General features: G+C 38.7%; 1 protein-coding gene and 1 long non-coding RNA gene across 20 annotated transcripts in view; one reads left to right on the top strand and one right to left on the bottom strand.

Moving 5' to 3' along the window:
- The window catches only part of USP54 (ubiquitin specific peptidase 54), a 141,388-nt gene that overhangs the window by 21,982 nt on the left and 106,608 nt on the right, over positions 1-12,798 (bottom strand). For 12 of the 18 annotated variants that reach the window (XM_044386163.3, XM_057308780.1, XM_057308781.1 and 9 more), the window contains 9 exons: positions 12,654-12,759; positions 12,395-12,541; positions 10,825-10,974; positions 9,061-9,229; positions 7,528-7,698; positions 4,195-4,326; positions 3,659-4,039; positions 3,196-3,427; positions 1,400-1,533 (listed from right to left, as the gene is read on the bottom strand). In XM_044386163.3, coding sequence (XP_044242098.1) covers positions 1,400-1,533; positions 3,196-3,427; positions 3,659-4,039; positions 4,195-4,326; positions 7,528-7,698; positions 9,061-9,229; positions 10,825-10,974; positions 12,395-12,541; positions 12,654-12,759 — 1,622 coding nt within the window. The remainder of the gene's footprint in view (positions 1-1,399; positions 1,534-3,195; positions 3,428-3,658; positions 4,040-4,194; positions 4,327-7,527; positions 7,699-9,060; positions 9,230-10,824; positions 10,975-12,394; positions 12,542-12,653; positions 12,760-12,798) is intronic. The other 6 variants (XM_057308783.1, XM_048219243.2, XM_057308782.1 and 3 more) reach the window with 1 other exon arrangement.
- The window catches only part of LOC113259182 (uncharacterized), a 47,203-nt gene that overhangs the window by 24,160 nt on the left and 10,245 nt on the right, over positions 1-12,798 (top strand). For both annotated transcript variants that reach the window (XR_006410108.3, XR_008958082.1), the window contains exons 5-7: positions 1,178-1,330; positions 2,036-2,230; positions 2,484-2,609. This is a non-coding gene — a long non-coding RNA (uncharacterized LOC113259182). The remainder of the gene's footprint in view (positions 1-1,177; positions 1,331-2,035; positions 2,231-2,483; positions 2,610-12,798) is intronic.

Here is a 12,798-nt window from a genome sequence, read left to right as displayed (position 1 = left end):
CTCATATCATGATCTCAGGGTTGAGAGACTGAGCCCAGTGGCAGGCTCTGCACTCAGCGGGGAATCTGCTTGACAGTCCTTCCTGTCTCCCTCTGCCTCTCCCCTCACCTGCTTGCTCTCTCTAAAAATAAATAAATCTTTTAAAAAAAGTTTGTAAAATATCCAATAAAAATTCAATTTTATAAATGTTCATAGATGGAACCAAACAGACCTAAAAGAATGTCTGTGATATAAGTGAAAAATCAAGTGACAGAATAATATGCATAGTATGGCTTCATTTTATTTTTTTAAAACGATTTTACTTATTTGTCAGAGAGAGAGAGAGAGCATTGAGAGAGCGGCAGGCAGAGGGAGAAGCAGGGTCTCTGCTGAGCAGGGAGCCTGATGTGAGACTCAACCCCAGACCCTGGGATCATGACCTGAACCAAAACCAAGAGTCAGATGCTTAACTGACTGAGCCACTCAGGTGTTCATTTTTTTTTTTAAATGGTGGTAATAAACTTATCTATACACTTGTATAGGCATGGAAAAAAAATGTAGAAAAATATATATATCCTGATGATAATACTAGTTCCTTCAATTTGAAGAGGGAAAGGTGAGGTTACTAAATTGTTGGACTTATTTTTACTTCAGTAATTTTTTAAATGAATGATCAAAATTACCAGACAAAATTTTTTGTTCTGTGCCAGACTAAAATGATAGGATCAAGGGGCCCCTGGGTGGTACAGTCAATTAAGCATCTGACTCTTGGTTTCAGCTCAAGCTGTGATATCAGGGTCATGAGATGGAGCTCGGCGCTCAGTGTGGAGTCCGCTTAAGACTCTCTCTCTCCCTCTGCCCCTCCCCCTGCTTGTGTGCTCTTTCAAAAAAAAAAAAAAAAAAGGAGGAGAGAGTCTGAGGACAAAAAGCACACTCAAGAAGGGAAAAGAAAACAGGGATACTGGACAGGATATAGAGGCAGGGATAAGGATAGGTTTGACTTACTTATTCCCCAGTTATGCCCATAGCCTTTGTGTCTCCCTTTGGCATCTCAACCCATACAACTAAACAATAAGAAATCCATTCTCATGAGGCTTCTTCCATACCAAGGAAAAAAACCCAAGAACTTATTCTTCTGAGGATTGCCGGTGCTACTAACACTGTTCACCATATTTCTGTTCCTTCTTATTCCCACAAGGGCTCTCCCCAAGTTGGAAAGAACCATCAGGCAAGCCATGATGAAGAACAAAAAATAGATAAGTCCAAAGATGGAATGGCTCAAATGCCTCCATATTTAAATACTGATGGAAAACTTAAAGTACAACTGTCCTCTAATTTCGAATGTGCTCAGGTAAGGCTATTTTCCAAATAGAATTGGCAGTCAAATCCAGTCCTCCAAAGCCAGTGTCTTTCTGCTTACCTGAGAGAGGCTGATTCTTTGTCCAGCTACTCCTGGATGCTATGGAGTCTGCATCCAGTATGCTACTACTGTGAGACTTTGGGATGTGACGCCAGGAAGGTGCCAACCCAGCTGATCTCTTAGTACTTGGATCCCTTCAAAAGACAAACCAGAGTTTACTGAAAACATCAGAAGGGTGATAACTTGCAGCATTCCTAAGACTAAATTCCCTCAAAAAACAATAAAACAGGGGCTCCTAGGTGGCTCAGTCGGTTAAGCAACTGCCTTTAGCTCAGGTCATGATCTCAGGGTCCTGGGTTCGAGTCTCATATCAGGCTCTTTGCTCAGCAGGGAGCCTGCTTCTCCCTCTGCCTGCTGCTCCCCCTGCTTGTGCTCGCTCTCTCTCTCTCTGACAAATAAAATCTTCAAATAAATAAAATCTTTAAAAAAAATCAAAATAATATATAGTTAAAGTATCTGCTAAACTACTTCTGAAAATAGTTCCCCCATCTTATCTTACCTTATTCACATTTTGTGCATCTAGCACAGTATTGGCACAAAATTTATTTAATGAATTAATAAACATAAGCTCTCATATGATTGCCTTCCTCTTTCTTATGCCTTTATAGCCATCTTCTCATGTGTAAACCTCAACAGGTGATTGGACAATTCTGGATCCCATGTCAAGGGATAAGCAGTGGGAAAAAATGAGGATGTGATCATCACCCTTGTAAAAGATATAATCACTCTTTGCAAAGCAGCAACTCTGTTAAGAAACTTGCCTCTGTGGAAACTCAGTAGAAACAACATATGAAGATCTGAAATTTAACCAAACTGGGCCCTAAGAACAAGGTACAATGAGCACTATTAAATCATCACTGTTATCTTTTGGAATTATGAATATCATTGACTTATAAAACACAGAATCCCTGTAACCCTTAAAAAAACTATCCTAAATGAAAGAATAAATAACAACTGTATTTTCTCTCTGATCATAGAACTATGTTTTGATTCATGAATTCTTCCATTACAAGTTATTTACTAAATAATTATTTTACGTATAATACAGCTCTCTTGTTTCTCAAATCTTTGCTCCTTCTTCCAGGAGAGGGTGCTGTTGTCATAGAAAGTCGACAGAGCACCCACATGTTTATTGCAACATTATTTTCAACAACCAAGATATGGAAGCAACCTAAGTGTCCATTAAGAGATGAATGGAAAAGAAGATAAGGTATGTTTACACATATATTACGAAGCCATAAAAAAGAATGGAATTTTGCCACTTACGACAACATAGATGGACCCAGAGGGTACTGTTATGCTAAGTGAAATAAATCAGGGAAAGAGAAATACTGTATGATTTCACTTATATGTGGAACCTAAAAAAACGAAACAAATGAGCAAACAAATAAAAAACAGAAACAGAATCACAAATATAAAAAACTGGTGGTTGCCAGAGGAAAGAAGGTTGGGGGAAGAGTGAAATAACTGAGGGAGATTAAGAGGTACAAACTTCCAGTTATAAAATAAATAAGTCACAGGGATAAAAAGTACAGCACAAAGAATATAGTCAATAATATGGTAATAATATTCTATGGTGACAGATGGTAACTACATGTATTGCAGTGAACATAGTGTAATATACAGAATTGTCCAATCACTAAGTTGTACACCTAAAACTAATATAACATGTTATCAACTTCATTTCAATTTTTTAAAAAAGAAAGAAAAAAAGCTGATAATCTTGAGTTGAAAAGCCTCCTGGTGGCTCACATTGCTGCAAGGGACAATGCCACTATTCAGAGGCCAAACAATACCTGCAGACACTGGAGCTCTCAGGCAGGGCTGCATCCAGGCTGACAGGGCTGCTGCTGTTCCTCTCACTGCTCTCATAGCCAGATTCCATTCGCTGTATTAGGCGAGGGTGCTGTTCTAAAAGGTGAGAGCCTGGTCGTGCTGGGCCCCAGGGCTTGTACTGGGGGCTTGGTCCACCAGTTTTAATGTCGTAAGCAGGTGGCTTGCTTAGCTCATCTGGTGTAAATTCTTTAGCTATCCCGATCAAAGGACAAGTATAGGAAAGGAGGTAGATTTAGCATCTGCCTCAAATTAAGACATAACCAACCCCTCCCTCCAGCTCCTCCTTCACTGAACTCCTAGCTCCAAAAAGCTCAACATCAGCATAAAAAAGTACCTTGCTGAGTTTACCAGAAAATCCAGGTTTTTTAAATACATAAGTCAACTTTATTCAAAAGCCCAACTCTTCCCTAATTATCTCCTCACCTGAATCCTCAGAAAAGGGACTAAGCTGGGTATAGCCACAGTGCTTCCTTTTGTCCTTACTAAAGATACTGTCAATATTCAGAGACTCCCGTTTGGGTCTCCATGTTGGACGATACTTGCTAGAAGAACTGGATTTTGACTCACTGCTGGTACTCTCTACTTCCCAGTCACGAGAGTGTAAAGACAGGTTTCTAGGAGGCTTTTTGTCTGTCTGGTCTCCTCCCTTCCCCACACAGGGAGATCCTAGGTTGCTCTGAGAAGCCAGGGATGGTCTGTTGTGAATCATATTGCTGACTGTCTCTTTAAAATCCCTTAGTCTATTGGTGCTGCTGGATGGTTTAGAGGCATTCCTAGGAGCCTGTTTCTCTTTCAGTGTTTCTCCTAAAAACACAAAGAATTAAACAAATATAAATGTTTAAAATGATCATAGATACCCAGACCCCAAAGTGTGAAAGCAGAAAGGAAAAGCCAGAGTGGAGTATGACACAAGTTTGCCAGAGTGAATGAAGAAAGACAAACAGTGCAGAGTGGCTTGCCTTCACTGTGGTACCCTGAGGCCTGTGGCTCATCGCCTTTCCTCCTAACCCGGCCAGAGCTCTTCTTGCGTTCTATCAGTGACCCTTTCTTGGATGTGAGTTTCTGATTACATTCACTATCAGTCAGGTGTCCTGAAAGAACAAGGAAATGGGAGTAAGCTGGTATCTGAGACTGACCTTCATCCTCTTGAGAACATAGTCTCCCTTTGGGATTCACAGCAGTGCCACAAATTTAGTATACTCATGAATCAGAAGCTGTAGGGGCCAAGACTATCTGATTTAAGTGTAGCAGGAATCTCTCAATAAATAAATGCAGAGAAGCTCAAGTACTTAATGGGAGCTTGCAAATTTACAGTGTTTCCTGAGCAATTACCAGTCTTGATCTTGCTTGTCATCTTTCCCGGTGACCCAGAAGGACACACTACTTGGTAATTTTTAAAAGGTGACAGTTTTAAAGATTGTATAAAAATGTCACGTATCAACATATTTTGACTCTCATAAATAAAAGACAGAGCTTTCCTTTCATTTAGCAACACATACCAAGTAAAGCCTAATTTTTACTACATCTGGTATTGGCCCAGGTGCCCCAGCCTTTGCCCACAAGAGCTCCAATTGTGGGTGGCTTTAAGATTCAGTTCTAAATCTTCCTTAAATGTAAATCATGTAAAAGGACATTTGAACTTTGAATAATTCTCATTCCCATCCCCCAATGAGTGCTTTACCAAACTTGACTTCACCCAGAGATTACACTTCATAATTCCTCAGTACTGATCGCTGAGAAGCCCAGGAGATATGGGCTCTTTTACATAACTTGCCCTGCTTCAAGCCCACAGGATGTAAATGTATGATTGGATAACAGCAAAGGTCAGATTCTAAAAGATATCATCATCTAACCTGCGGGAAGCCAACAGTGAATTAAACAACTGAATTAGAGAACAGGTTTAGAGAAAATCCTCTAGGTTCTCAAATGCACCCAGAGCTAATTCGTTTTCGTATGTTAGTATAAGAAAATTTTTGTACGTATTCAGGTATCAGCAGTGTACTGATATGGCTACCTGTTTTCAAGAAATTACCAATGTAATATTTTATTGCTTTTATCTGATACTTTGCTACCTCTGGGCCCAAAAGAAAGATTTAGGAAAGGAGGAAATCACTTGGAGCAACTAAGTCTGCAAATGTTAAACCAATGAGAATATGCTCTCCTACCCCCAGCCATTCACAAACCTTTAACATAAACCTGACTCTGCTGGAAAATATGCCTTCTTTATCCTGTTATTTGGCTTCTCCCTGATTCAGTTTCAGAAATACAGTCTTTAAAAAAATCATACTTTGCAGTAGTCACCTCTGCAGTAGTCATCGAAAGAAATCCAACATGAATCTAACCAAACCTCTAGATCCAACTGCCAATTTACAAGAAATACAGAGAACAGAGAAACATGCTAGAGTTTACCATAGTTTACCAAACTTCAGAATGTGGGCAATCTATAGGACAAACTACACCTAGTTGTTCAACAATCAGCTGCAAGGAAAAATAGAGAAACCTACAGTTCAAAAGAAACGTAAAAGACTTATCAATCTGTCCCAATGTGTAGAACTCACTTGGATTCAGAATCAAGCACACAAACCATTAAAAGATGATGAAATTTACAAGATATTTGTGTATTTGAAACTTATTGGTTATTTAGTGGTTTTTAGGAATTATTAATATTTTTAAGTGTGATAATAATATGTTTTAAAATGATTTCTTATTTTAGAGATACATACTACAAATATTTATGGAAAAGGTGAAATAATATGGGGAATTTGCTTCAAAATAATCCAGGAGTAGGGGGAGTAGGTAGAGGTATAGATAAAACTAGATTGGCCATGAGTTATACTTACTGATATTAAGCGGTGAGTCCATGAAGGAGCAGTATACTATTCTGTATACTTCTGAAAATGTTTAAAATTCCCTATTTTTTAAAAAAAGGTATTAATCAAAGAATATAAAAGTATTAATTCAAAGGGATACATGCACCCCCATGTTTATACCAGCATTATCTATAATAGCCAAATTATGGAAACAGCCCAAGTGTCCATCAACTGATGAATGGATAAAGAAGATATGGTATATCATATCTGTGTGTGTGTGTATGATATTGTGTGTGTGTGTGTGTGTGTGTGTGTGTGTATACATACATACATACCATATCTTCTTTATCCATTGGCTATTATGGAATATTACTCAGCCATAAAAAAAGAATGAAATCTGGCCACTTGCAACAACATGGATGGAGCTGGAGAGTATTATACTAAATGAAATAAGTCAATCAGAGAAAGAAAAATACCATATAATTTCACTCATATGTGGAATTTAAGAAACAAAACAAATGAGCAAAGGGGGGAAAAAAGAAAGAGGCAAACCAAGAAACAGATTCTTAACTGAAGAGAACAAACTGATGGTTACCAGAGGGGAGGTGGGTGGGAAGACGGGTGAAATAGGTGATGGGGATTAAGGAGTGCCACTCGTTGTGATGGTGTTGTATGACAAGTGTTGAATCACTACATTATACACCTGAAACTAATATTATACTGTATGCTAACAATTAGAATTAAAATAAAAACTTTAAAAAAAAAGTCAAGCACAGAGTAGGAACCACCAATCTAAAGCCATGAGCTCACTAATTCCCAAGTCTCTAAGAGTATGGGCACTGTTCTATGCATTAGGTGATAAACTTTTCATCTCAGCAGTGAGTCACTCACTGTTCTTCCTTTCATGTACTGAATTGATTTCTTCCACTGACAACAGGTACATTCTTCTACAGATTAACAGAACAGTTCAAGAATATTCTCTACATGGAACTCACAATAACAAACAGACTAGCTTTCTTTCTTTTGCTTTTCTGTCCTTCAGGAAGCCCAGCAAGGTGATAAGCAAGTGTCCCATGCCTATAAATATGCCCCTTCTCTCAAAGCCCTCCACTTGGGATAAAGCCTGGCATGAAAACATAATGAGGTGCAAGACCACGAAAGTTTACTGGAACACTATGAGAAGGACAGGGATCAAGAATATAGCAGGAACAAAAAACAGATTTTGGAATAAGCAATCACATCAATAATCACATTATAATCATCCTTATTGATATGCTGGTATTGATAGAAATATCTGTAATGGAATATCATCGTTCATTCGGAGTTGTGTTGCTTCTTTTCATCCCACCCAATTACCCGAGTTCTGTGCCTTTTTCCCTTTGCATGACAAACATTTCTGACTTGCCCCAGTTTCTTTTTCCTGGGAGAATCTCTATGTAGGAACTGAATCAGGCAAGCAGGGTCCACTGTATAACTCCCTACCTGTGTCCCGACTGCTCTGAGACGTGGAATCATTCTCCACATTATAGATGACTGTCCCCTGAGAATCAGAAGAGAAGTGACTGACCACAGACTCATGGTGGGAGTGTTTGTAGGGATAGCTCTCCGTTGAGGAATCTGTTCGAGTGTCACTTGAGATGGAGGGCTCCCTCCCTGAGGGAAGGAGGAGACACATATGCAAAAGTAAGGAAAGAGAGGATAGTGACAGAGAGAAGGCAAAGAGTTGGTTGTCAACAAAGGTCCATAACGCAAGAACTTCCTAGATGGAAGGGTGAGAAGGATATACCAGAGCCGTTCTTCCCAACACCCAACTTCCAGATAACCCAGACACACAAACAATTCCTCCCACTCCTGCCCCTACCTTGCGGAAGCCCTCACTTTGCCTGCCACTGTGAAAAACTGTGGGGCTTTTAGAAAACCTATGGGGAAAAGTGGAAGAAAGGAAAAAGTTGTGAAAAGTAAGATCTATTTAGATGGAGAGTCCCAGGCCGACCTGGCATACATAACCAGTTGCTTCCCATCCCATAATTTTTCTCCTATACTGCCAGAAATGTCACTTTAAAAAATTTAATTGACATTGTAAGCATTTTTAATATATCTGAGAAATTATGGGGCTGTTATTTATACTTTAGAGTAAAGTAGTTCAATCAGACTACTTTTCTCTGAACAACTTGCTGAGATAAGCACAAAAGTGGAAATGGGTGTTTGACTGAAGGGAGAAAAAGTAGAGCAGGTCTGGGTAGGTACATTGTTGGGAAGAACACCAGGTACCAAGCAGGAGAGAGGCACAAAAGGGAGGGAAAAAAATTCCAAGGACAAGTGTCTTCTCTTTCAAAATTATACTCTGGGACAGTCCTAGATCTAAAAGAAGAAATGAATATTTCTTTTTCTTCCTTTTCAGAAATCAAGCCAAAACCATTAGGATTATATTTCTAATATATTATAAGCCTCTATGAGCTAACCTCAGACTTTAGCCATCAAGCTGCAAATCGTTTCTACAGGAAAACATGATTTAAGTTGCAAACGATTGAATTAGAAGTGAAAAACTGATTCATAGGCTGAGGAATATTGCTATTACACTTGGCATTTTAAAACAAAAGTCTCTCTTCCCAAACAAAATGACTAGTTTTGTAGTAACTCTTATAATTTTTCTTGGTCTTAACACTTCGGTGAAGTCACTGTTAAACTGATAGTAAGAATTAGTCATCTTACCATTATTAGAAGGTTAAACACCGAGTCTCCCTGAAACTTATTACTTCAGGCCAAATCAACCTAATTGCCTTCTCACTTGTGAATCAGGGGCAGGGGACTTAGGCAATACATTCTTGAAGGCCGAAGGAAACAAAGTCTGGCACACCTTGGGCTTCAGCACGAATTGGCACTTCTTTCCATCTCAAATGGATTTTCTTTCTACAGGCTAGGCTATGTGCTAGGCTCATGATTATATATGAGTCCTAACTGTCCAGTGATCACATTGGAAAGGAGAAGAAAGAGGTAAAGAGCCAGACTGCTCACCTGAATCTTCACTATCATAGCATGTCCTGCTGTATGACTGGAACTCAACTTGGGGAGGCAGGTCCTGGGTGGACACTGGCGTACCCTGGGGGTCTGCATAAAGCAGTAGCAAAGGCTGATAATGCCCCTTGATGCATTTGGTCACCACATCCTTCCATTTGGGCCCAATCTGAACCAGAAACAATCAGAAGAACATGACAGTTATACTTCATATCCACAATTCAAAACATATCTTCCTACTCTGTTTTTCTAAAGAAAGTAAGAAAGATAAAAAGACAAAAATTGGGTAAAGAGACCACAAAGAGACCTTAGACCTAAATTTCATAAATTTTTTGTTAAATCTCTTTTTTTTTTTTTTTTGCTAAACCCTTTTAGAAAGCAGTAAAACCCTGTAAGAGGTAGGAATGATGAATAAAATTACTTTTATTTCTGTGAAACATCAATTCAGTTGTGAAATATAAATGAAAGTTCTCAAAGGTGAATATGCTATGTGAGGGGACTTCAGCTGCCTTGGTGATCAATTTCTTTTCACAGATTAAAGCCCTTGTTGGAAATTTGCAATTCTATCATTCTATAAATTATATAATTTTTGCCTAAATATTAAAATCGCTTTTATGAAGCTGAAGAGCAGGCAGAAACTCTCTCACAGACTGCCTTAGAATAAATGACATTCCATTTCAGAGTTCACACATGGCAGGACATAAAATGTCAAACTGCTTAGAATAGACAGCTGAACCTCGGCCTTAGCTTTGAGCTGGATTCAGCACTGCCAAAGCAGTGGAAAAGAGTGACAGAAGAGCCATGGAAACAACAATCCAATCAAATCCCTAAACTCACCCTCTCTTAAACGTGAACCAGTCACATTCTGAGATGGTGTGCTCTTGAGAGAGTTGAACAACTAGCATAGTGCTTATTTCATAATAGATGTTCAGTAAATTTATAACTATTACTTTAATTAAAACAAATATCCTTTTTACATACAAATCTTATTTAATATCTTATAAGGCAAGTATTATTTTTCAAATAAAAATGCTAAAGCTCAAAGAATTCATATAAATTGCCCTAAACTACAACAGCAAAAAAAGAGATAGACAATCAGGAAATTTGACAGACTTTACTATTTGTAGAAGACACTGCTTACCGTCCATGGACTGGTGTAAATTATAGTCAGGAATCTTCTAGCTGCTAACCTTATCTCAAAAGCTTCCTAACTCATGCAGATCACCTTAACTACTGCAGTCACAGACTCTGTGATTTAGATAGTAACAAGTTTCCAGCTTTAAATATCCTCATAGCCCCCATTTTTTTCCCCTACACTATCCCCAAAACATGTTAAGGCACTTCAGGGAGGTAGCAATCAGAGAATAATCAATAGCAGCTCTGGGATAAAGGATTACCCACTGATAATTTCAGTTTGAAATTCTGAACTTCATGCTAACCTTCTAACCTAATTTGAAGCATTAAACTGTTCTCACTCAAATCAACCAATTAATACGTTAAAACAAAAAAAACCACTTTGTCAACTAGTAAACACAGAACTGTGCTGACTGCATGGTGAGAAGATTCAGAGAAAATAACAGGGAATATATCGATCCTATCTTTAAGGAACTTACCATCTAATTGGAGAAGTTAAGACTGACACTCTCATAAATTCAATAGATAGGTAAACAGACATCAAAATTATGAAGACAAGTAGACAAGTAATTATCCTTAGTTTTTTGTTGCAGTCACCAAACACTTTAAGAAGGGCTTGAATATTCCTACCTCCTTGACATGAGCATCATCAAAATACATCCATTTGCGGATCTTTGTTTGGAAAAAAAATGTAGAATAATGTTTGCCATAGTAACAGATCATTCCTACTAAGTACAGTTCAGACTGCTTGGCCCGGTCATCTGTCACTCTGAAAAACAGCTGTGGGGAAAAAAGAGAATGGAAAAACAGTCACATACTCAACCCTCTCACATCATCTCTCAGCAGACTCCATCATTTCTTGTTAAGGTACTGACTTGTTTCTCCACTCTTCAGTCTAAAAATTTCCCTAGTTCGTATTAATCATCAGAATGAACCTAAAAAGACAAAATGTAGGGAAAAGCAAGACAGATAGAAGCCAGTAAACTGGTAAGGTGGTGCTGTTTCTTCATACTTTCAATAATATTTTATTGCTTGTGCTTATCATAAGAAGAGCCAAGAAATTTGAAAAACACAAAGCAAAACAAAAACAAAACACTCAAGTTTCAAAAGTTACTTATCAGCTGGTGCCATAAACATAAATTTCCTTCTGAGACCCGAACTAAGGGGTAAAAATGCCCTTAGGAGGAGCAATACCACCATCCTGGTTATCAGCATTGTAATTTGTAGATGTCTAGCACTGCCATAGTTTCGAAGAACATACCAAAAAAACTTGACAAAACGGATATTTGACTTGAGAAACTTATTTGAATGAGAAAATCATCATAAAAATAAAATAAAACTAGAACAATACATAAGACGTAGACTACAGAAATTTAGAAAAGTGAGATTTAATTGTGCATACCCTACTCATGTCAGAGATTCCTTGGGAAGGAGACCTAAAATAAGATCCCAAATAGTTCATTTATTCTCAGTTGTGGCTTAGTGACATTAAAGAATGACAAGGAATCTCCTTAGTCACGGGACTGTTATGAGAAAGAAACCAGTAGAAAGGAAACCACAGAATTTCTGGCTCTTCTCTTGAACTGAAGGAAAACCCTGGCTATACCTATAGTAGGGCATGGAGCTGATAAAGGTTAAGGACCCCAGGCTTGAAATCTTTTCCCCTATTTCTCTGAATAGATGCACAGAAAACCACTAAACCACTAAATTCTCTTCCAAGCTACTTCACTGCCTTCTCAACAGACATTGGGTTCCTCACTGTAAATTTTGTATTGTAAAACTCAGGTCACCAACTTCTACCCCTTCACTTCCCATAGCAGCTCTAGTCAGGACTGCTCACTTCTTTGACCTGTGGTTGAATATACCTCCCTACCCTACACCAGTACAAACAAATAATGAGTAGGGCACACAATAACTCTATAAATGGCTTGATTTTTATCAGTAGCTAAGCTCTGCCCATCCTGTCTTTCAAGGCGAATATCATCCCATTTTTTTCTAAAAAGCCTTTGCCACCTACCCAAAGGAGGTATGTGAGCAGGTAATGCATGCACGTGTATGTGTACACATATAACAGGTATATTTGTCCAAAACTCTATAATATTTGTCACCTAGGATATACTTTTGTGTTTAGTGTTCATTGCCCTTAAGCAATACTAAGACACAAGAACTCTAAGTCAGAGATAAAGGTAGTAATACTTACATCACCCAGCTTAAGGCAGGTACCCAGGCTGTGAATGACATCTTCTGCCAAGTCTGAGTGGTCTGAGTCCCATACTAGCCCAATTGTGATAATCTGTGGAGCATTCATCAACACACGGCGAATCCGAATCCTTTCTCCACAGTTGCTCTGAAATACATATATAAGACAAGTTTGAGATGTTTCCTACTGGCTCTGCCTCAATTCCACTAACCCTAGGGCTCTTCTCCCCACTCTGAACCCTACCCCTGACTTAACTCACCGGACAATTCCGCAGATCCCCCATGGTGCTGGCATTTTGCAGCAGCTCACCAAACATGCTTGGTGAGGGTTTTTCTCGTCTTTCCAGCATACAAATAGCCTGATTGCTAAGATAGGGAATGGAAGGGAATGATGGTAGGAGTTAC

This window comes from Ursus arctos, unplaced genomic scaffold, assembly GCF_023065955.2.
Source record: "Ursus arctos isolate Adak ecotype North America unplaced genomic scaffold, UrsArc2.0 scaffold_7, whole genome shotgun sequence".
In the NCBI taxonomy this organism is placed as follows: domain Eukaryota; kingdom Metazoa; phylum Chordata; class Mammalia; order Carnivora; family Ursidae; genus Ursus; species Ursus arctos.
The sequence above is the reverse complement of the archived record's forward strand: the minus strand, read 5'-3'. Positions and strand labels throughout refer to the sequence as shown.